At 48.2% G+C, this 24182-nt stretch overlaps 3 protein-coding genes across 3 annotated transcripts; 2 read left to right on the top strand and 1 right to left on the bottom strand.

Annotated features, from left to right (window-relative positions):
• The first annotated feature begins 711 nt into the window (after nucleotides 1-711).
• Nucleotides 712-1640, top strand: LOC123094303 (oleosin 18 kDa). The gene has a single exon (XM_044516342.1). The coding sequence runs from the start codon at nucleotides 827-829 to the stop codon at nucleotides 1409-1411; it is 585 nt and encodes a 194-aa protein (XP_044372277.1). The 5' UTR covers nucleotides 712-826; the 3' UTR covers nucleotides 1412-1640.
• A 13314-nt stretch (nucleotides 1641-14954) lies between these two features.
• LOC123090780 (alkaline ceramidase) lies at nucleotides 14955-18931 on the top strand. Its single transcript, XM_044512119.1, has 3 exons — nucleotides 14955-15108; nucleotides 15912-16251; nucleotides 17995-18931. The coding sequence occupies exons 2-3, from the start codon at nucleotides 15983-15985 to the stop codon at nucleotides 18509-18511; spliced, it is 786 nt and encodes a 261-aa protein (XP_044368054.1). The 5' UTR covers nucleotides 14955-15108; nucleotides 15912-15982; the 3' UTR covers nucleotides 18512-18931.
• A 1518-nt stretch (nucleotides 18932-20449) lies between these two features.
• On the bottom strand, nucleotides 20450-24039 carry LOC123090778 (zinc finger CCCH domain-containing protein 24). Its single transcript, XM_044512118.1, has 2 exons — nucleotides 23678-24039; nucleotides 20450-23384 (listed from the first exon to the last, which is right to left on the bottom strand). The coding sequence occupies exon 2, from the start codon at nucleotides 23356-23358 to the stop codon at nucleotides 21127-21129; it is 2232 nt and encodes a 743-aa protein (XP_044368053.1). The 5' UTR covers nucleotides 23359-23384; nucleotides 23678-24039; the 3' UTR covers nucleotides 20450-21126.
• Between the last annotated feature and the right edge of the window lie 143 nt (nucleotides 24040-24182).

Here is a 24182-nt window from a genome sequence, read left to right as displayed (position 1 = left end):
CGAGAATAATCGGTGTCGACTACCTATATGGCGTAGTTTGCGGGACGCATGACAAGCATCGTGCCTACTGATATTTGGAAGGGTTGTGCCCCTCGGAAATGCATTTTTTTGCTTGGCCGATAATTCAAAACAGAGTTTGGACGACCGATCGATTTCACCGTCGTGGATGGCCGAACTGCAATCTCTGCTCGTTTTGCAAGCAAGTCCACGAAACCGCGGTGCACCTTCTCTTCCAATGTAGGTTCTCCCACCATATTTGGATCGAGGTTGCAACATGGCTTGGTCTACATGGTGATGTGGTGAGGAGCTGGCGAAATGAGGCTTCGATTCAAGAATGGTGGATTGAAAATGTGATTGAGCGTGGAGATCAGAGAAAGGCTCTCGCCTCATTGTCCATACTTATGTCTTGGAAGATTTGAAAAGAGGCGACGAACACGAGCTCACCGGCCGACGAGACGACGAACTCACTCCGGGAAGCAAACAAAGGCTCTGCGTCTCGCACGCACGCTGTCACAAACTCGCAATGTCACGACCCACCTCAGCCGCCACGCACGCACCGCATCCTCCCGACACAGCGGCTGCCTCAGGCGCCGCGCCGTGTCAGCCCTCTCGCCTGGTGTAGCCCATGCAAGCCTCCACCCCCACCACGTACCCCGCCTCCTCCCTACGTGTCACCGCTTCTTCCACCTATATATCGCGCACCGGCCTCGATCCCCTCTCCACCTCAACCCACTTCACTTCAGAGTTCAGTCCCCTCCAGCTCTCGAGTTCGACAGATCTTGGCTCACTTCACCGCCGGCGGACGCAGCGAAGCGAGGGAGGAGCAATGGCGGACCGCGGGGGCTACGTGCAGGTGCAGCACGGGCAGTACGGCGGCGGGCACCACGGCGGGCAGCAGCAGCACGGGCGCCAGATGGGCGAGCAGATGAAGGGCATGTTCCAGGAGAAGGCGCCGTCGGCGTCGCAGGCGCTGACGGTGGCGACGCTGTTCCCGCTGGGCGGGCTGCTGCTGGTGCTGTCCGGGCTGGCGCTGGCGGGCACCGTGGTGGGGCTGGCCGTGGCCACGCCCGTGTTCCTGCTCTTCAGCCCCATGCTGGTCCCGGCCGCGCTCACCATCGGCCTGGCCGTCACCGGGTTCCTCACCTCCGGCGCGCTGGGGCTGGGCGGCCTCTCCTCGCTCACCGTCCTCGCCAACACGGCGCGCCAGGCGTTCCAGCGCACCCCGGACTACGTGGAGGAGGCGCGCCAGCGCATGGCCGATGCCGCCGCGGCCGCGGGGCACAAGACGCAGCAGGCCGGCCACGCCATCCAGAGCCGCGCGGAGGACGCGCGCGCCGGAGGAGGTGGCCACACCGGCGCCACCGGCGGAGCGGGCGCCGGCACCGGCACCGGCACCAGGGCGTCGTCGTAAGCTGGAGCTAGCAGGCCGATGTCAGTCCGCCGCGCCGCGTCGTCTACTACCTGATCTATGTGTGCTAGCGCCTTCGTACGTGTCTACACGAGCGAGTGTGTGTGTGTGTTCGTGCGTGTCAGTGTGTGTGTGATGTTTCTACTGTTGTACTACTGCTCGTGTTCGTCCGATCGATCGGTTTAGTACCGAGTTGTGAATAAGAAAAGGCCCGGGCCGCTTCGTTTGTCCATGCATTTGCTTCTGTGCTCGCCTCGCTGCCGATCATTTGACATTGACGCTTCAGAATATGTCTTCTCTTTGAAACGAAGTTCAGATTCTGTTTTGGTTGAATGCGGAACGTGCAAGACGATTTATCCCACCGCTAGAAAATAGCGGTGCCACGTCGCCAGTACAGACGTGCCGGAGGCGAAAACAAACACAAGCCGCAGGTGCAGGACTGAAACCGTCTCGCAAGGCAAAGGCAACAATGTACATCACCATGGCTTGCTGGCCGCTTCACCCTTTCTGTTTTTTTTTTGAGTGAATGGCGGAGCTACAATGGTGTTCTAGGGCGCATACAAATTGGATCAGGAGAATACAGAAACCACACGTGCCTAAGGTGTATTGTTCGGTGTTGTTCCTATCTTTGTGAGGAATGAAAGAGGCACAAAGAGAGAAGAGAGGAGGCACAGTACTACTTTTTGCAGCATCTCCAACGCTAATTCTTTTTTGCATTTCATACATTAGGGCATACGCTCGGCATAGTCTGCGTATACCGATCGTTTAGCCATCCAACGCCACTGATCCGTAAATTTGCTCTGGCATAGTCAACGCCACTGACCCGTAAATTTGAAATTTGCTCTAGCTGACCTGGAAATTTGCTCTGCCATAGTCAATGCCAGTGACCCGTAAAATTGAAATTTGCTCTAGCATATATAGTCTGCGGATACTGATCGTTATCCGAGGCATCCAAGGCTGCTGACCCGTAAATTTGCTCCGGGATAGTCTGCGGATACTGATCGTTCAGCTGGATACAATTTCATCCAACGCTGTCTGCATACACACTCCAGCATTCAACGCTGTCTGCATACACACTTCAGCCGGATGAAATTGGGATGAGATTTGCCTGCATACACACTTCAGCCGGATGAAATTCATGCAAATCAGCTGACATTTATCCGGTTCGGATAGAAAATAGCACAAATCAATCATCCAAATAAGTCCAGTACAACAATTTCTTAACCGGATGTCTAATAAGCTTCATCAACAGGTTACGTCGTCCCACAGATACGCCCCCTTCAATTTATCTAACAATGTGTACTTAAATGGTCGTCCCTCTGTCATGTGATACATCACATCAGCGTGAGCGGGCTACATAATGTGTAGATCAGCATTGAGTAAATGAACGCGTTGACCAGCATTAAGTGAATGAATTGTTAAAAGGAGAGAGGGGGATTGATGGAAATAGTTTTTTTTTTGTAGTGCTTGAGCCTCGTGAGCATATATATAGGAGTACATGATCTACTTGGAGTACAAGGCAAGCCAGAATATTTCCTAGTCTAACCTATGTTTCCTAATACAATCACGTTACTCAACATCCCCCACAGTCACAACGGTAGCGACGCAGACGGTAAGACTGGAGAAGAATCCGAAGGCAAGCCGATGGACACCTTCCCCCACAGTCGTAACGGTCGACGCATCACGGAGTTGTGGCTGGAGTGGAAACCAACGAGGTTGCTCAAGCAGGCGGTAGCCCTTTGTGCCGTTTGTCGATGTAGCCAAGAGCATGGGTGGTGGAGCCGTGGTCCAGGTAGCCGTGCGAAGAATGTCATGATCGATGTCGAGACGGGGTGCGCCGACCAGGCTTGCCAGGCCCGGTGTCGAGGAAGTCGCCGTGGAGCCGCGGGTGTAAGAGGGCGTCAAGTTAGTCATGGGCGCAGTGGTGACGAGGTAGTGGTGCACCGGAAGGATGATGGTGTTGACGACGCGTCGCAGCGGGTTTGCCAAGCCCGGGGACACATCGTGGACGAAGGCACGCACCGGTGTTGCCAGCACCGGGCATGCGTAGATGGACGAAGACAAAGTTGACGAAGCGCCGACCAGGCTTGCCAGGCCCGGGGACCAGGGCCGGTCCTGACATTTAGGGGGCCCGGGGCAAAACTAAAATTAGGGACCCTTTAATATAATGATGACATAATAGCCAATATGCTAATATATTATGGAAAACATTTCAAATGCATCAATATTGCATCAAACAATTTATACATATTACCTTAAAATCATAAGATTCTGAGATGCATCATTACCAATTAATCCTCATCCAGTAATTTCCTCTCAGTGGATAAAATTGCAAGATGTATACTGTATAGATTAGATGAAACATGCCAAAATTTAAGAACAACTGGTAATTCGGAACTAGTAAAAAGCTACAAAAGAACATAACCATACAACATGAGTGGCGGGCTATCTAAAAAAATTCTTACCGAATATAAAGTCAAACTCGCAAGATGCAAATATACCAAGTTGAATAATATATACCACTCAACAGTGTCCCATCAGTCCATCATCATTGTCCTGTCACAATAAAAAAGACGAAATATCGATGTCATCTAGTATGAATTTCTGTATATCATCAAGGCACTTATAGGCTATTAGGCTAACCTTGCCATTTGTAAGGGCATGTACAATGGTGCTATCTTAGCAGTGTCACGTAGGATAAATAATGACGTGGAGGAGAGAAAACTCATAAGAGAAGGCTTGTCTTTTTTCTTATTTAAGAGACAAGAAATGATCTTTTGGCATAATATGTATCACCATATTTTTAGGAATGACTAGTCATTGAAGATAAGGCTAAGAGATGACCCATTGTAGACAATATTTTTTATCATCTCTAAATTACATGTAAGACTTAAGATAAGACTACCTTATCAATCATCTTACATGCCCTAACGTGGCCTCGGGGGACAGCGGAAGACTACCGACTGCCACCGGACGTCCCTGTGGCCTCATCGATCCTATTCGCCTAGCCTGCAAGGAGGTGAACTGATGGCGATGCGATCAGGCAAGGCGACGGCGTCGTAAGGCAATGAAGCGATTAGGAAAATAGCAATTAGACCGTCTCGCGCCGGGTGCCAGATACGTGCAAGTCGTCGGCGCGAACGTCGTGCGTGATTGGCGGCTAGTGATGCGTCGCTCTAGATTTCAGAAGTCCTGGTTGTGTGCTTAATTATAGCGATCTAGTAGTTGCTACTTGGGCCAGGCCACGCACGGCAGAACGTGCAACATCGTTTTTTTTTACTGCAGGCTTGATTTAGAGAAGCACACTTATCTTGGGGGCCCCTTCCGTCTCGGGGGCCCGGGGCGGCCCCCCCCCCCCTAGCCCCCCATCAGGACCGGGCCTGCCGGGGACACGTCGTGGATGAAGGCACGCATCGGTGTTGCCAGCATCGGGCATGCGTAGACGAGGGACCTGCACGAGCTGTATGCCATGTCGGAGAAGTCGGATGGGCCAGCAGAGAAGAACTCGACGACGATTGCGGCGCCCATCGGCGCGGGGCCGATGTCACCAACGGTGGTCGGAGTAGAAGAAGTGGTCGGGGTAGATGACAGCGACGCTGGCGACGGGCTGGTGCTTGGACGAAGACCGAAGGGGGTGGACGGGCAGCGGGGCGGCTACGAAGGTAGCGGCGGCGGCGGCCAAAGAAGAGTGGCGGTGGCGGCGGCTAGGCTAGGAGTGCGGCGGCGGTGCTCGAAGTAGGCGAAGAACCCTGACAGCGTAACGAAGACCGGCACAGACGGTGGCGCTCCAGCGCCAAGGGAGACGGCGCGGAGCTACCACGGGAGGTCGACATGCGGTGACGGCGGAGTGGATCGCGGGTCGCGGCGCGACGGCCCGAAGGGGCGACGCAGCGGCGGCAGGAGGGTCGGGGCGACGGCGGGAAGACCTCGGGGCGGTGACGGGGACCGTGGGTCGCAATGCTGCGGCCCGAAGGGGCGGCGCAACGGCGGTTCGCGAGTCGGTGCAGCCGTGGGGGCGGCCTCGGGGCGACGGCGGGGACCGCATATCGCGACACTATGACCCGAAGGGGCGACGCAGCGGCGACGCACAGGTCGATGCAGCTGCGAGGAGAACAACGGGGTGGCGGCGCTGCGGCCCGACGGGGCGACGCAGCGGCAACCCAATGCTCGATCGGTGGAGAGGCGCGCTGAACTCGGGGACGATCTTCACGGGACCTGTGGAGGCGCGCGTAACCGACGGGCCAGGTCGTTCGCACGACGTAGATGAGGCGGATCGCCACGGCGAGCGGGTGATCAAGCCGATCGTGCGCGAGGTCGGGGACGCCGCTCGGTGGAGGTGTGGTGGCGGCGGAGTTCGAGATGAAGCCGGCGACGACGGACGGCGTGAGACGTTGTGCGGACGAGCTTGTCAGCACCGGCACCCGGGCTGCCAAAGCAACGCCGGCGCCCGGGCAGCGAGGCCTGAGCGACCAACGGAGCAGCGGCGCCCGAGTTGAGGCAGTCGACTAGCCTAACGCAACCAAGGACGAGGCCGACGAGGTAGACCGCCGGGCCGCTGTGCAGACGCGGCGGAGGCGGGTGATGTGGATCGATGGGCGAGCCGACGCGCGAGCGACGACTATGATTGGTCGTCGCATGGCGCGTGGCTGTCGGATCGAGGCAATGCAGGTGCCCCGGTCGGAGCAGGGCGGTGACGGCCGGCGCAGGGCGACGGGCGGACCAACGCGCGGAAGACGGCTGGCCCTGACGGGTCGCCTCGGCGCGCGTGGCTGTCGGGTCGGAGGAGAGGCCGGCTGGTCGCGCCGGGGTCGAAGTAGAGACGCTCGGTGTCGACGGCGGCGGCGGGCGACGCTAACCGATCAAGCATAGATCGAAAAACCAAAAAGAAAAACGCCGATCAAAACGAACGGCGAGAGAGCGAAAAAATCCGGAGCAAGGGCTCGGGAAAAAGACTCTCTAGGGCAGACGGTCAACACTACTGGCGGACAAACCCTAGGTACGGGCGGCGCGGCCCCCGGCGGTCGGCCTGCCCCCGGCGGCGGTCATGGAGGCCGACCGCCCCGGGGGCAGCGCGCAAGTGCGGAAGTGGCGGCGGCTAGGGTTTAGGATCGACTTGCGATAAATACCATGTTAAAAGGAGAGAGGGGGATTGATGGAAATAGTTTTTTTTGTATTGCTTGAGCCTCGTGGGCATATATATAGGAGTACATGATCTACTTGGAGTACAAGGCAAGCGAGAATATTTCCTAGTCTAACCTATGTTTCATAATACAATCACGTTACTCAACATGAATGATTTAAACAAGTCGAGCAAGAAGAAGCAAAACTTACGATCTCCTTCTCTGCTGCGTGCAATGGTCACCTTGCCTCCAGCTGACCAACCACGTGACAAAACTTGATGACGCCGGTCTGGATAACGTACTAGTGATACGATAACAACCTTACATTGCATTCTTGAATTATGTGCATGTCGTAGGGAGCAATGTGTTTTTGCGCGTGAAACGATTCATGCACTTGCTGCCAAAAGGTCCTCCCCTACTCATGCCTACAAAATTGATGGATACGACCAACCACGCATCACACAACAGCTCATCCTCCATGGTCGAGTACCCCGCCAACCTTCGTACTCTGAAAGAATGACATGGCATCCGAAATTAAGCTAAATGGCATTTGATCTAACACCTATTCGGGCGTGGTGTCCGGCATCGAGGTCGTCGATCGGGGGAGTGTACCTGGGTACAAACGGCTCTAGGATGGACAACACCGTCGTAAAGGCGAGCAGGCGCGTCACTGCTGGTTGCGGACGTCCGGCAATGCCTCTGTGACGGCCGAAGAGGTACAAGGGCGGTGACAGAGATGAGGGCGTGGATGCAAAGTATGGGCGGGAAGGGGTAGAGTGGAAGGAAATGGGACCGGGAGGGGGCGAGTTTAGTGGGCCCCAGTTGCCGGAGTCCTACGTGGCTGCTGTCTGAACTCCCGCAACCCCCCCCCCCACTTGGCTCTACTTTGCGGGAGAAAGCATGTCCGAACCGCTGTGTGGAATGATACAAGCCCGGATCACGCAGTCCGGACGATTGCATGCGGTTTGAGGGTCAGCGTTGGAGATGCCCTTAGTGCTTTAAATTACCAGCATTGCATTTCATACGCTTCATGCATATTATTCAAACTAGCACCATTGCATTTCATATTCTTCATGTTTACATATTAGTTGATAATTTTTCACTGTAGAACCAGCGATGTTGGATGAGCTTTCTCAAACGCTTTAGGTGTTTATAAACAAGCGAAGTTTGATCCACATATTCACTAATTCATTTGGAGAGCTTTCATATATTCATAGCTTTAGTGGATCTGTTGCATGACAATCGCTATTCCGTGCATCAACATCGCTTATGGCTTCTCCATAACCTAAAGATCAGTTGCGTTGATGCCATACTTTTTTTCTTTTTGACTTCTTATTAACCTACATGATTATTCCCTTTTCCGTTTAAGTGTAAAGATTAAGGCTCGCCCTAGAAAATGCATAACTCTAGATTAATTGAAACAAGAGATTGCGTAGTTGATGTGCTTGACCAATACTCTGGACACTTTATGGTAAAATTGTTTCTGATACAATTAAGACTTAGCATACTATGGTTTCATGATACACCTAACATTGTATCTAAACCTAAAAGGCATTAGTGAATTTGATATGAAAGCATTGATCCATGAAAAGCGAGTGTTTTTACTTGTACTTTTTGATGTTATCTTTTTTAGCAACTACAAAATATTGCATAGCATCGTTGTTCTTTACAGTGATACCTAAATTACATCATATTGATTATAATTCATGTTCGTAGCATTTACAATCAAAATTTATGTTGTTATCATCTATCTACTCGAGGACAAGTATGGATTCAACCTGGTGATGCTGATACGTCTCATATATGTATATATTTTTTATTGTTTCACGCTAGGTTTGTAGCATTTTGGCATAATTTGGCATCAACTTTTATTATTTTTCTAGACTAACCTATTAACTCGGTGCCGAGTGTCAGTTGTTATTTTCTACATGTTTTTGGACTTTCATGAACATCTATTTTATATAGCTCCAAAAATCCTTAAAAAACTCTAGAAAATATTTTTCAACGAGAAGCTTCCGGAGGACCTAGGTCCCATCTAGGACCCCACACAACCAAGGTGGCCGCATGGTACAACCACGTGGTCCCCCTGTGGCTATGAAAACGTATATTTTTTGTTTGCTCCAAAACCCCTATACATTGAGGAGTCTTTCTGTTTCCACAACCACACCTCTCTGTTTCGAAGTGATCCAATCTAGAAGCCTTTTCCGGTGCTCTGTCGGAGAAGGAAATCATCTCAATGTCCATCTACATCAACTTGAAGGCCACCATGATCACTCCTGAGTAGTTTTCTCTGGACTATGGATCCATATCAATAACTAGTTGGTTTTTTCTCAGTTGCTTCTCAATACAAGTATCACATGAGCTGCCGTACATGATTGTGGTCCATTCAATGTAATTTGTTGATGCATTGTTGCCATGTGATGATTTGTCACTGTATGACCAGATCTATCCATTAATTCTTTTGAGATCAATTTGGTTTCTTTGCTGCAGAATTCTTACTCAGATATGCTCACCGATCTATTTATCTTTCTTTGGCCAAGTTTGATGGATGGTCTCCAAAAGGAAGTTGTGTATGTTAGTTGGGTTCAATCTTGTAAGCAATCTACTGCAGTGATAGAAAGTGGAAAAGGCTTGCATTGTATTTTATTGTTGCCATTACGGATAAAAAATATGATTGTGTAGTTGTCCTTTTGAACGCAGGGTGAAGACAATGTATCACTTCGTGTCATCATACTTAATGCAATAATCTGTTTCTTTAACTTAATACTTTGAGATGGATGTTAGATAATGGTCTTGGGATGGAGTATTAGCTATAGATGTAGTAGGATGATGGTTCATAGATGTTTGGACGTGATGGTCAAATCCAACTATAGCATGTATAACCATACTCATAAAAACTGCAATTTAATGGATGCACAACTGTATTTGTTCATCACACTTTGCTATTTCTTTTGGAGAGAAGCCACTAGTGAACCTATGGATCCCGGTCCATTTTTCTTCCTATTGCTTCCAACCTCCATCAACGCTCTAAAGTTTCTTGCTTTTATTTCTTTGGAACTTTAATCTCATAATTTTTTCACGAAGAAGATGATATTAGCGTGTTGCCTTTGACTGACTCATTCAATGGTGAACACAACCTCGATAATTCTTTTCAAGGCCAATCCTTCAAATTAGGAATGATGCATGTGTGTCCTTTGGAGTCTATCGTGCATCCCACAACCCACAACCATGGACGGATCTTCCTTGTAAGCAATGGGGTCAATTGACCCAATCAAATTAGCAAATCCTTCACTAATTTAGTACTAATCATTATTCATTTATAGATGATGACCCCACTATCATAAACATGATCCTGCTAAAAAAAATTTCTAGCTTCGTCCCTACTCACAACTACCACGAGAGTACATGAGATCGATGTAGTAGTGGTTAAGGTTTGGCGTTTGGGTGTTGCCCACGGGAAGTACATGGCAGGCCAGTATTGAGAGAGATACCTCACACTTCACATTTCTCTAGATATTTGCAGTTTTGTTTATATGTATAACTTGAAATTTACTAAATTCACCACAAAGAGTAGAGAATGCATAAACTCATCGAGGATCACAATTACTCTTATGAGGTGCTTTCAAGAAGAAACATCTCTAAAAATAACAAGCTTTCTTAAAATAAAGCTATCTAGTGGGCCATGAGTCTTGCAGACGGGAGGGCCTATGCTGTCGGCATGTCATAGTGTGGCCCTTGTGTTCGTGTAGCTTGCGTCTAGCACTTCCCCAAAGACAGCAGTCCAGCTACGTATAGTACTTTCACCATCTCTTGACATCAGATCCAGCTATGTAACTTCACCACCAAAAAAAGAGATACGTCTAGCCGATAAACAACAAGGACGCCAAAAAGATACGTGTAGCCAATAAACAACAAGGCCGCCAAAAAAGCCAATAGCAAAATGCCCAAACAATGGAGGCAGGCAAATCTGATGCAATAAAGAAAAATGTTAGATCTAAATAGCTTATGCTTATGAATACATATTGTTAACGAACGTCATTAGTAAAGGGGGTGTGTTCAACCCAAATAGTCGCATTCTTTCTCACCTAACATATACTGCCATGTCGAGATGCGTTAGGGCTCCGCCTCCTCCTCCTCCAAGAAAGAAAGTTAGGGTTCGTGCCTCTCGCCGGCGCTGGCGCAGGTCCGCCTCATCTCCGGTGGCCCTAGGGCCATGGAGGCGCGGTGGATCCTGGCAAGGGCCAGCAGGAGGGCTCCCTTTTTCAGTCGTTTTTTCAATCTTGTTAGGGTTTGTGTCCTACTCAGGAAGACGAGACGGCGGTGGCTTCCTGAAGATGGAATAAAGGTCTCCCCTCCTAGCCGCCGTTTCGGCGGTGCGTCTAGAATCGTTGGTGGGCGTGTGGAGGTGTGTCTCCGGCAGATTTATCTTTGGTGGATTTGCTCGGATCTCATCGTTGTTCGTCTATGTTCGTGTGTCTTCGGTCTGGATCCTTCCGATCTACGTTATTTTTTATCGGCGGCGGTTGCTGTTCTGGGGTGCTGGTATGGGGCCTTAGCACGACGACTTCCCGACTGTCTACTACAACAAGTTGTGTCCGGCTCCGGCAATGGAGGGGCGATGATGGCGGCGCGCCTTCGGCTCGCTTCGGTGCTTGTACTCGTCGCTAGGTGTTCTACGAATCTGGATGTAATTTTTATTTCTGGTATTCGTTGTACTGCCATGATTGAAGATGAATAGATTGGAAGTTTTTTCGAAAAATAAAACATATACTGCCATGTCTTGAAGCAACCCCTCAATATGGATATATACCCTTCATATCAATAAAATCACTTGATTCATTCTCTCTCTCTTTTAACTTCATTCTACATTTTTTTTGCTTCATCATTTTCTTTTTTATTTTATGAAATATTGTTAAACAACACACGTCGCGCGCACACAGACACAATTGTTTTGGAGAAATACACGAACATTTCTTATCAAAGCATGCATGAACATTTTTTAAATCTCATGATCAAGTTTTAAAATTCATTTTTTTTCAAATATGTGAATATTTAAATGCCTGAACATTCAAAAAAATAAATACGTGAGCACAGTTTATAACCACATGAACATTTTTCAAATGTGTAGTCATTTCTTGAAAGCAAATAAAAGTGAAGAAAAATAAACACAAGTAAAAAAAACAACATCTGACCAACCTATGCTGATGGGCCGTCCCAATATATAGGTTGCGGACGGTGCAGTGCTACTGGACGCTATAAGCGTCCTATCGCGCTGTTACTAAAAAAAATCTGCAGCCTGACAGTGATAAGTTTTGCGCTGTTGGGGCTCTATTTTTTGAGTAACAGTACATATTAGCTCTTTAGGATTGAAAGCCCCACAATCAATTGAGGTCTTCAATTGAAATTTGGTCACCCGATTTTGACTAGGTAAACAATTTTTCAAAACTCTCATTTAATTTTGTATACAATATAGTATGCTTCCTAATTTTTAAATCTTCATAATTAATCAAGGCTTCAATTTAGAATTGGGTCACCCGATTTTGACCTGGCCAACAATTTCTTAAGGAGATCTCTCATTTAATTATATTAATTATCTATGTTCCTTAATTTTAAAGCTCTTTCATTTGATTGAGGTATTCAATTTTAGATTTGGTTTACGATTTTGATCGGGCCAATGATTTTTCAAATCAATCAGCAGCAACCGGCCTATAAAAACATATCAACCCCTCGCAGACTCGTATCACCCAGAAAAAAGCACCACCATGTGATACTATAGCACGAACATATTACATGCAACCAATGATTAAAAAATATCCCCACATAAATATGGGATGATTAGCGGATAACACAGAATCACACTGCGAAAGGTCTACCAAATAATCGCATTATAAATAAACATAAAACACACCCATCGTCTCCCTCACCGACCAAACAAAATACTCCATCAATTTCAAAATATAAGGGTTAGTAGTTCTTTGGCAAGTTAAATTTCTTTACTTTCGACCAAGTTCGGAGCCAAAATTATCGACATCCATAATATTAAATAAAAAAATATGAAAATTCATTTCATGATGGATCTAATAACGCCGATTTGATATTATGAACTTTGATATATTTCTCTACAAATTTGATCAAACTTAAAGAGGTTTGACTTTTAAAAAAAGTAATACACCATGATGAAGAACGGCGCGACAAAGCGCGTGATTGTTTCTTGTATTACATGAAACCCACAAAATGAATCGACCCATCTAACAAGTTGTTATCTCCCTCCAATCAAAAACAATTGATGCGGTTTTAGTTCAATTTGTTTGAGGGATTTTAGTTTAAATTTTAACTAATACCACATCAGTTATTCCTGAACGGAGGTAATAAGTCACATATCGGCGAGGCCTGCTGAATTATGTTCTTGGTGACAAGTTACTTGCCCATGTAACCCATGTTTTCAGTGCTCTGACACAAGATCCACGATGTAACCTCACTTGTCCTTTTGGGAAAAATACTCCGACATAATCCAAGTAATAATGCGACATAGTGAAATTGACATATCACTAGGAAAATGGTCCCTGTCTGCATGTGCCAAATACAATCTGTGATAACTTGAAGCTCACAAAATGAGCCGACGCCTCTAGCAAGTCATTATCGAGAAAGAGAATCACTTGTCGACGATGCCCGGAAAATTAGATTTCCAACATTTCATCCTCACTTGTTTGAGAAATATTCCGAGTTGGTAATGCGGCACACCGTTGGTAATAGCTAGACGACGGGATCACTGCACGAAATGGTACCTGCCCATTCTTCTCTACCAAATACAAATTGTGATGTATACACACCGTTGGTAATCGAACATAACGTGATGTCGTACAAAAAAATGAACACAAACAATTGTGATCGACATGCATGAACCGATTTCCCCAAAAAGCCATGCATGGATACACTGATGCAAATTTACAACTAATTTGTGGCCATCTTTGATTAATCAAACGAATGAACTAAATTGTGGCGACGTGGCAGATTGTGAGGGCAGGGAAATCATGTAGTGGGGGCCCCGGGGGCTTCTATTTTGATATAGTAGATTCACCAAGAAGAGCAGTGAACCCATAAACTCATCGATGATCGCAACTACTCTTATGAGTTGTTTTCAAGGAAAAATATATTACATAATTATGGTGCCAGAATGTGAAGCCCACAAAATGAATTGGCTCTTCTAATGAGTCGTTATCAAGAAAGGAAAAAAGTCATTATCAGAAAAGAAAATTATATGTCGGTGAGGCCAGCTAAATTAGGTTCCTTGGCGAAAAGCGTCTTGCACATGGACCACATGTTTACAGTGTTTTTGATATACAAGATCTAAGATGTAACCTCACTTGTCTTTTTGGGAAAATGCTACGACATAATCCAAATAATAATGTGACAAGGTGAGGCTGACATATCACTGGGAAAATGGTCCACGTCCACCTGCGCCATATAAAAATTTGTGATAATGTTAAGCCGCAAAAATGAGCCAACACCTCTAGCAAGTCATAATCAGCAACAATAATCACATGTCGGCGATGCGATGCCCGTAAAATTAGGTTTCTCCAGATGACAAGGTGTCTCACGTGCCAACTGAATTGCCGCAGGAACCGTGTTAAAACAAATGTATACGGCGGTGTCTGGAAACATAAAATGAACTAATGAAAAACAAGTGTGTATGCTGTCTGTTTATATTTTTATAAACAGTAATCTTACAAAACACTCGCAAAAGAAAAAACTTACAAAGCGTGTGGCAAAAATGTAATGTGTAAAAAAGAGAAGATATCCAGATCGAACTTCACACGACGCCATCTTTTAACACAGAAATACGGAGCATGCTGTAGATTTCCGCTTCAAGTGTTGAGCACATCTCACAACTCATGCGCTCACACAATTTTCGATCGGACCACTGTCAATGTGCTTATAGTCGTCGCTAGGTGGTCTACGGATCTGGATGATTTTTTTTATTATTTCTGGTGTTCGTTGTACTGCCATGATTGAAGATGAATAGATTTGAAGTTTTTTCAAAAAAAAAAATAGGCATATTATTTAGATACACTCTACTACTACAAGATATTCTGATTCAATAATGCGGCACGCTGTGGGCAGTAATGGCTAGGCGACGGGATCACCAGGGGAAATGGTCCCTGTATGCATATTCTTCTCCTCACAAGAACACAACTTGCTAGCTAGGGGTGTATACACGGCCGGACGCGTGTACCGCCGTACGAGCCACCGCGGAAGGCCGGCCGACGACACTCGCCCCCTCCCACCCGTCAAGCCCACCGGCCCCACGCGCTAGGCCCGCGCACCACGCCGACGGAAGGCCCACGGCGGTTTTCCTTTTGTTTTTTTTTAATTCCAACGAACGAACACCGAGGAAAAGACGCGTGGAGAAAAGTTAAAAGGAAAAGGAAAAAGGAAAAAAAGAAAGGAAGACAGCGACGGATCGATCGAGCGAGCCAAGCGAACAAAAGCGGAGCGAGCGCCCCCCCACGGACCTCGCCGTCCTCCTCCATGCCCTAGCGCGCACACCACGGCACGGCACACCGCGGCGCCCGCCCCGAGGTAACCGACCGCCCCCCTCCGATCCCCCTCCCCCTCCCCTCCCCTTCGCCCCCTCCGATCAAAGCCCTTCCCTAGCCTAGCCGCGGGCTCTCCCCGATCCGCCCCCGCGCCCACCGGCCGGGCCGCCCGGTTCCGCCCCGTCGATCTGGGTTTCTCGGCGAACGGCGGGGCGCGCGTTTCCCGCGAGTGAGTGCAGAGGAGAGGGATCGAACCTAGTCTTACCCCTAATCGCCGCTGTAAGGGGGTTGGGTTGCTCCGCGATTCTGCTGGTTCGGGTTTGACCAGCAGATCTGCGGGGGTCCGGTAGACGTTTGCTCGTGCCGTGGGGCTGGTCGGGGGGACTGGGAATCGATCGATGCCGGATTCCGCACCATGCGGCGAATCTGTGCGTACCTCTGATGGGATCTGCTAGTGCCGCTGGATTCTGTTATAAGAGCGCCTTTCTGTCAAGCAAGGCAGTGGTTGTAACTTGTAAGAGTGTTTTAATTGTTAGGGTTTCTTCCCAGCCCTCACTGAGTAGGAGTTACTTGTGTAATTCTGCTTGCTGTGTGCGAGCCTTCCATGATGGAGACTCGGATTGTTTGTGCCAAGGGGTGTTGCGCCTTTATTATGTCGTCACTGCATTACTGGAAAAATCACCCTTGCCTTTTATGGATGAATAGGGTAGATGATGGAAACGTCAATTATCTTTTAACGACTTTTTTTACCTGCTGTACGCTCCAGACATCCCGTACACGCTGGAGTATGATTAACTACCACCAGCACTCCATGGGTCTTAACAGATTTACGTTTCATTTCTGCAGGTCTTTGGTTTGCTGCCCTCCGACACGCTGTGACATAGCCTCTTGATAGCACACCAAATCAAGAGCTCAGCATGGCTGATTCCATGGCGGATTCGATGGTGGCAAGCTTCTGGGGGCCGGTTACATCAACCACCGAGCTGTGCGAGGAGAACTATGCGCGCTCGTCATACATCGCAGAGTTCTACAATACTCTCTCTAATGCCCCTTGCATTCTTTTGGCGCTTATTGGGCTCGTGAATGCTCTCCGCCAGCGTTTCGAGAAGCGCTTCAGCGTCCTGCACATATCCAATATGATACTTTCTATTGGGAGTATCATCTTCCATGCAACCTTGCAACATGTGTAAGTTTTTTAGTTAACTGTACTGGTATTCTCGGTTGGTGTTAATTGTAATCATGCAATTCTGGGAGTTAGCCCTCTTGCTCGTTGAATGTTGTTCATTCCTACTACGCGCATCTTGCAATTGTGCTCACAATGATTGGATGGGTTTTGGTTACAGCATTTTATCTCATGTCGTAGAAACTAGGGTAATTTCCTCTTTCTTTTTTACTAGTTATTATGGCTTTGCTTCAAAACATCAAAGTTAAATTTCATGCTCCCTACCATTTTGAGGGAAAAAAGACTCTACAACGCCAGTTGTTAATTTGCTTGGAGGTGGTTTCTTGCTTCCCCGTGACCATTTTCATCATCTTTTTGGCTGATTTTCTGTCTACAATGGTTACAGCGTAGTATGTGGTATTGGCGACTATAAATTATTGAAATACAGAGAACATATCGATATTTTGTAGATCTGAGTTTGGTAGGCACTATCTCTCAGACACTACCCAGGACACACCTTTTACATTTAGCGACGCGAGCTTGCATTTGATTTAGAGTATCTGATAACAGAAAATAAATGCGCCTTGATGAACCTATATTTACTACCATTTGAATCATTTGCAGAAGATATTTTGTCAATATGAATTTGTGTTAAGTTTGTATTAGTACTATGATATATTGCGCCCTGCTATTGTGATTGTTATCTTGCCGTTATTGACCTGAACTTTTCTTTGATCTCACTGCTGGGGAAATTCAAAGAAGTGCATTTTACTTCCGGTGTTTTTGCATGGAAATAGCTGACTATTGCTTACAACAGTGTTGTTATTATCCATTGCACAAAGCCAAAAGCTATAAACAATACATTCTTTGTTACTTCTATGTGATTCTGTTAGAACACCTTGTAAATTTTTGGTGAATGCTCCCTTTAATAATTTCAAAATTGCCTTACTCTGAGAAGTTACAAAAATACAGGCAAACTACAAACAAAACAGGATCGTCTTCATAGGTTGAAAACTTTTGTACAGAAGGTCGCATTAATAAATTACAAGTCACTTTAGATTCTTTTCTCCATCGAGTCTTGCTTTCAAAATTCTATGCTTATTTGATGTGTGATGCACTGATGAGTGGATATGCACTTGCGCACCCCAACAACGAATGATTTATTTGGAAGATTTTGAATTAAAAATTGGGCATCGTTGTACTTATGCCCTGGCTGACCATCAGCAACCGGTGCAGCTGTTCATTGCTGAAATGGTGTCTTGAGTTAAATGGTTTTCTTATGCTTATGAAAAAATTTCAGTAGTTACAGGCGCTCACTATTTGCCGCTCCTGTTGGTCCTTTGGTTGGCAAATTAGTAAGTTAGAAGTCTCCCGAATAAAGCAACCTGCATGTTTTGGTGGTCATGTGATGCTCATCATTAGTTACCACTTACCTCCTTAACAACTGTCTGTGCTGCATGTACTCTGAATTATAAATACCATATCCATTACATCAAACACAATCGGTGAATTGTTTCAAGTCCTGTGTAGAGTGGATGCATTCCTGTAATTAAGACCATGATGTGCAAGTTAAAAATCATTCTCTCTCTTAATCTATTTGAGTAAAGGCTGTGCATTTGAGGCCTCATGGATCATCACAGGCATTTCTTAGTGTGCTTCTCAGTTTCAGCATGTCTAACTTCAACCAAATTCTTCATATTATTTCTTTCAGTTTTGCTTTACTGTATGCAATATATTGATTTGTGTTGGCCATATTTTGTTTCCCAGCTTACAGCAGAGTGACGAGACTCCAATGGTGTGGGAAATCCTCCTATATCTGTATGTCCTTTATTCACCAGACTGGCATTACAGGAGCACCATGCCTACTTTCCTTGTTCTATACGGTGCTGCATTTGCTGTAGTTCACTTCTTCGTGCGATTCCAAGTAGTATTCAAGTTGCACTACATTGGCCTCTGCCTTCTCTGCATCCCGCGGATGTACAAGTACTACATTCAGACGAAAGACTTGGCTGCCAAGAGGCTCGCGAAGCTGTGGGTTCTTACCATATTCCTGGCGACAGTTTGCTGGCTAGTTGATCGCATCTTCTGTAAGAAGCTCTCGCTCTGGGTCATCAACCCGCAGGGACACGCATGGTGGCATGTGCTTATGGGCTTCAACTCGTACTTTGCAAACACATTCTTGATGTTCTGCCGAGCTCAGCAGCGTGGGTGGGAGCCGCGCATCATCCACCTCTTTGGATTCTTGCCTTATGTCAAGATTCAGAAATCCAGAAAGAGGGAGTAAGTCGTCTGCCGATCAGCGGTGTTCTCCAGGACCAGAAGAAATCTAATGTCCACCAGGCTCGCAAAAAAGAACAAGCGGTGGCATTTTTTGTAAATGGGCTTCCAAGTGATTACGGACTACAAATGAATGTCGTCAGTGATGTCTCGATTGATTTTGGTAACTTTTAACTAACGCCCTGTTTTGTACCATACTTGGTTTCAACCAGAGATTAGCTTGGAGTGTTCGTCTCTTACTTTCGATCTGCAGCAGTTTGTGTTTGTGAACTTATAGGACTTCATATTTTTATTCTTTGGATTTGACTTGAGATGGGGTTGAATTGTATTAGTTTAACTTACTGCTGGAGTGGTGATAGATTCTTGTTCGTGGTAATAGTTGATTCTTTTATCGTTAATCGATTCTATTTGTGAACTAGTTCCTGAAGGCTGGTGTGTATTACGTTTGATCTTTTTGCACCTGCTGATTGTGGAAGCATGGCTATGAGTCTTGGAGCAATTTTAATTTCCTAATTGTTCATTGAACTTGCTCACACAAGCAAAAGGGTCACGCCATCAAGGTGCTGAAACTTGAAAACGAAGGTTGAAACGCGGCCATTTCTGCCCATCATTGGTTTTTGCCTGGTTTTTCATAAGTTAACTGGGTAATTTTTTTCTTCTTAATTAATCGATGAGGCAAAACTTTTGCCTTCATTTCAGAAATAATAATCTTGTCATCTGTCATCACCCTATACCATGCTTCTGGCTTGTGCACGTTATGCCTGTACTGGTCTAGGATGGTCTTGATGGAATGATGGAGACCCCGGAGTGCCAATGTCGAATCAATGCTTCAATCCATGAGGTTGCGACTAGGAGTGGAAATCGACACATTACTTAGAGCTTGTTTGGGACTGCTCTGCTTCTTAAAATTTAACTCCGCTTCAAAAGATTAAAGCCAAACGGATAGCTGCATGATATGCGGCTCCGTAAGAAAAACTAAAATCTGGTGTACAACTCTTAGTTTTTTATGAAGCTCTTCTTCATCATTAAGTGATACTCCTTCGTTTCTCCCCCTCAACCAATCAAATAGATCCTTTCCACCAAATTTTCCATTCTTGAAGCTGGAGCTAGATGGAAGCCAAACATTCTCTTGGTAGTACTGCAACTTTTGAATGAAACTGCTCTAAACTGAATTTAGTGGAGCGAAACCGATTTTCATGAAGCGGACCAGTCCCAAACAGGCCCTTAGTTTTGGGGAAAGGGATCAATGGAAAGGGGATTCATCAAATCTGAACCGACAAGTTCAGACATTTTCCATCCACCGGCAGTCATTAAATATCTGTAAAATAGCCTGGACGTATGAAACCCTACAAATGTTCCCCAAACTTAGAGAAGGTTTGGGGAAGTCCGAACACGCTAACTCAACCTCAGACCAACTACAAACCGCCCCGAACTTACGAAAAGTTTGGGGGAGTCCAGACGCACGAACTCAGGCTTGAACCCGAGGGACAGATATTTGGTGGAAGGCCGGCGCCACCAGAGGGCGCCACCATCGCTATCCGCGAACACGTCCGGACATTACATTTGAGGAGGTTCGTTTTCGCTCGTCCCGTTGGAGGAAAAGTACCAAACAATATTCTACATCTAGAACCACCTTACTGTCAAAACCGGCGCAATAATAAGAATCATATCACCGCTACGCGTCCTCCGAATGCCGGCAGGAATTCGAATCAAGATCTTCACACTGACTAGCCCGCGCATTATCTCGCTCACACTTGGCCAATAAAAATGCACCCACAACTGACTCCACCACGTGTGCACCCACTAGCCCTGAAATTCCATCATCCACCAGTAAGAAACAGAGCCCCTGGTTGCATCGGCCACCAGTCACAAGAAATTCAGGAGCGCTTCAGATTAACCAAGATTCGATTAGACGGCGAAAAAATTAAAAAGCGACACGGATTCGGTAACAATTTCACATTATCATCATCATCATCATCATTACAATTATCATCCATGAACAATAGAGGAATCAACATCATCTTCGGACCGGAAACAAGGCCATGGTGTAAAATCCTCTCACAAATCATGTTGAAGGAAGAAAATTAAAAAATTAAAACATATTTGGGGACTTGGAACTATGGCATGCCCGGGTAACCATTTATACCCCCATCAGTACATCAAGCATCCATTTCACAACAATGAACAAAATAAACAACAACCACCAAGGTGAAAAAAAAAGGAAAGAATTCTGGCATGGCACATGAGCCTTCTTTTTTAAAGTTTTAATATAACAGGGTTAATTGACAGAATAGACAACTAATAAATCTTTTTGGCTGATGAACTGAAGCTGCCGGGGTGCGATTCTCCCTACCTCCGTTCGGCCCCGACTGAGGTAACTCCACTCTTTTAATTTAACCTACTGGAAATGGAAACTCAATAGTTGTGTATTGATTTTTACCTCCCAAAAATTTAACGAAAACCAATCCCTGAATCACCGCCTTCAGCTATTCATCCATCCTTTTGGCTTGTTGACTGACCACCTCAATGAACAGAAAATCAAAAAAATACTTGCAATTCTTCTTTAGCTAACAAATGGTAACTTCTTCTCGCACCAGCCACCGGGCTCGGTTGGTTGTTCGTCTATGTTGCTAGACTACCGATCTGCTCGTCAAGCTGCATCTGCTCGAGCAGCGCTCCAATGACTGCGGCTTGGTCGTGTCGGTTCAGCTGCGTGCTCGCACCGGAGCCTTCACCATTACTTACACCGGGATGCATTTGAGGTGAAGGTCTGACAGAGTTGTTGATGGATTCAGCTGTGGTGGCTTGCTTCTCTGGTGGAGACTCCTTAACCAGTGTGTGCACCCAGGAGAGATCTGGGTCGTCGCCGCCTGATCTCAGCTCAAAGGAAGATGACCGGCGAAGCTTACCCAGTTCTTCACCGTTGACGCCCCAATCCGGAGCTCCTGAAGGAGATCCCCACTTGGACCATGATGAGCTCAGAGGAGAGCCAACAGCAGCCGATGCTCTTGCAGCACTGGGCCCGAGATCGCGAGAACTGAGGCTCCTCATTGTCTGCTGGTGCTGTTGCTGCTGCTGCTGCTGTTGCTTCTCACGCTGGGCAAGGGCGGCAGCTAGGTGGGAGTTCATTGGCGACCCAGATTCGACGCATCGGGGGGACATCCGGCCAGGGGAGGATATCCCAAGTGATGCTTGCAGTAGAGATGAGCGTGAATGCAACTGCTGGTTGTCCACAGCCTTTGGTGAGAACCCTGTGTTGATTGGTGAAAGAAGTTGCTGCTGTTGCTGGAACTGATTAAGGATAGCAGCCTTCTGGGAAGGTGAAAACATAGCACCTTGATCAGCATTGTTGTACCTCGGGGACGAGACCATCTCAGCAGAGAAGAGATCATCCAGGTTTGAAGGGTTCAGACTCTTGGTCCGAGAACTGTGGTTCCCTCCTGCTGATGAACCAAGACGCGAGTAGCACAGATCGTTTATAAGCTGGGAATCAATATCCTGCAACAGGGAGTAGTCATCCATATGCATATCCCTTGCATTAAGTGAGCTTCGGAGTCTGCTCGACTGAAGGCTGCTGCCCGGAAGGTGTAGCGTCGGAACATTTGGTTGCTGCCAGCCCAGAGAAGGGGGCATCCCATTGCCAGAAGGAGACCTCGGTGGGGTAAACGGGGACATGACTGCCGAAACCGATGACGGAGAACCAGGCATCAAGCCCATTGCTGCCGCCATCTCCATTGCAGCCGTTGCTGAGGCCCTAGGGGATGGCACTGCAGACCCAGTGGAGACATACAGCGGGCGGAGCTCATCGGTGGTGTGCGCGAAGAAACAGACGCGGCGATTGCAGCCGGTGCCATCCTTGCAGAGGCGAGTGCGGTATTGCGCTGGGTGGAGCCAGCACTCAAACACCCCATGAGCATACTCACACATGTCTCCACGCCGGCACACACCTTTTCTGAAATCAGGGCATGGAACACAACTGTAGTGATACTTGCGCGGATCGCGGCGCCGGGCGTTCTCCCCAGGGTGCACAAAGGGGCACTCGGTCCAGTCATGCGAGTACGCCCGGGAGCACGGCCTGATCTTGAAGGAGTACATGCGGAACTCGTCAGAAGCATAGATGCTGTTCTTGATATCCGGCAGGGATGGATCCACTGGGTATTCCTTCTTCTCTGAAGTGGCAACCCTCGGCAGGTCTGGGAACTTTGACATCATCATCACAGCAGCTGATGGAGACCGAGCGTCCTCGGCGGTGGGTGATGACACCGGCGACGAGGTCAGGTTTGTGGCCCTTGTCACCACCCGGAGCACGCCATGCCCAGACTTTGGGAGCCCAAGCAGATCCTGGAGGGCGATCTTTGCATCAATCATCTTCGGCGGCACAGAGATCACATCAGCAGGACGGCACCCGGACGCATCTGTGGCGTCGGCGTCGGCCCCGGCCACCAGGAGCAGCCTGACGGCCTCGACGGCCGAGGACGAGCCACCAGAGGCGGCGCAGTGAAGGGCGGTGGTGCCGTCGGGGCCGCAGCGGCGGTTGACGTCGACGGAGGGGAGGGACAGCAGCAGGCGGAGCGCGGCGAGGCTGCCGTAGGTGGCGGCCACCATGAGCGGGGTGCGCTGCTCGAGCGCCTTCCGGCGGCCGTACCAGAGGCCGGCCTCGTCCGCGGCGGCGGGGGGCGCGCGCTCCAGCGCGCGGCGCAGGCCTTCCGCGTCGTCGTCAGCGGCGAGCTCGAGGAGGCCGGCGAAGGCGTCGTCCGTGTCGACGGTGAGGTGCCTGGCCATCTCGGCGACCGCATTCTTCCTGGGCGCCGCGGCGTCGGCGCCGGCCGCCGCGGGGATCGGCGCGCCGTTCATCTTCTTGGCTCGTCGGATCGGAGCAACTGGGGCAAAAAACATGAGTCAAGAAGCCAGTCAAGCAAGGTCCGAAATAGCACAGCGAGATGGACTGGAAACCTGCCGAATCGGACGCGAAATACAACGGGAAAGGGAGGGGAAACCGAGGCTACAAAAATGGAAGCACGGCGACCGAATCCACGGAAAGATCTCCGGGGAAACAAAAACCAATCTTTGGCTAGATCAGGAGCTCGTCAAAGCTCGGGCCCTCGGCCGGAGCCGCGGCTCCGGCCGGCAGATCGGGGCGAGGAGAGGGGAGGGGAGCGGAGCGGAGCCTAACCTGTGCACGGCAGCAGCTTGTGGCGCGGCGGAGCATGTCAGCACGCCATGAGCGACGTCGCCGGCGCAAACAAAGATCCCGGAAATCTCCACGGAGACCCGAATCTGGGGAGAGCGGGAGGGGTGGTGGTGGGATGGAGTTGGGTGAAAGCGGCCGGCCGCCGCGGTGTTCCGAGGGCAAAGATTTGGGGCCGATCTATCTACTATCCCCTATCCGGTTCGCGATTGATGGGGGGAAGAAGAAGCGGAAGCATGGGGCGTGTGCGGGGAGGAGAGAGAGAGAGAGGGCAGTAAAAAAGGGGAAAGTTGAGGAGAGAGAAAGGGAGTGGGGGGGTGTAGCTATCGGAGTTCTCGCGGCGACACACACACACACCCCTCTCTCTCCCCCCTCTCATGTGGACGTGCATCAAATTGATGATTTTGTTGTGCTAGTGTTGAGTGTGCACATGTGATAGTTGTTTGGTTTACTAGCAAAATTGCATTTCCTATTTCTTGGTTACATGAGA

This window comes from Triticum aestivum, chromosome 4B (assembly GCF_018294505.1).
Source record: "Triticum aestivum cultivar Chinese Spring chromosome 4B, IWGSC CS RefSeq v2.1, whole genome shotgun sequence".
Classification (NCBI taxonomy): Eukaryota; Viridiplantae; Streptophyta; class Magnoliopsida; order Poales; family Poaceae; genus Triticum; species Triticum aestivum.
Note: the sequence above shows the minus strand (reverse complement) of the source record. Positions and strands in the feature narration are given on the sequence as shown.

Excerpts from the sequence above, each read along its gene's own strand:
- LOC123090778 (XM_044512118.1), bottom strand. The coding sequence starts at position 23,358 with ATGAACGGCGCGCCGATCCCCGCGGCGGCCGGCGCCGACGCCGCGGCG.
- LOC123094303 (XM_044516342.1), top strand. The coding sequence starts at position 827 with ATGGCGGACCGCGGGGGCTACGTGCAGGTGCAGCACGGGCAGTACGGC.
- LOC123090780 (XM_044512119.1), top strand. The coding sequence starts at position 15,983 with ATGGCTGATTCCATGGCGGATTCGATGGTGGCAAGCTTCTGGGGGCCG. Across the intron at positions 16,252-17,994 it reads CATGCAACCTTGCAACATGT|CTTACAGCAGAGTGACGAGA; the intron begins GTAAGTTTTTTA and ends TTTGTTTCCCAG.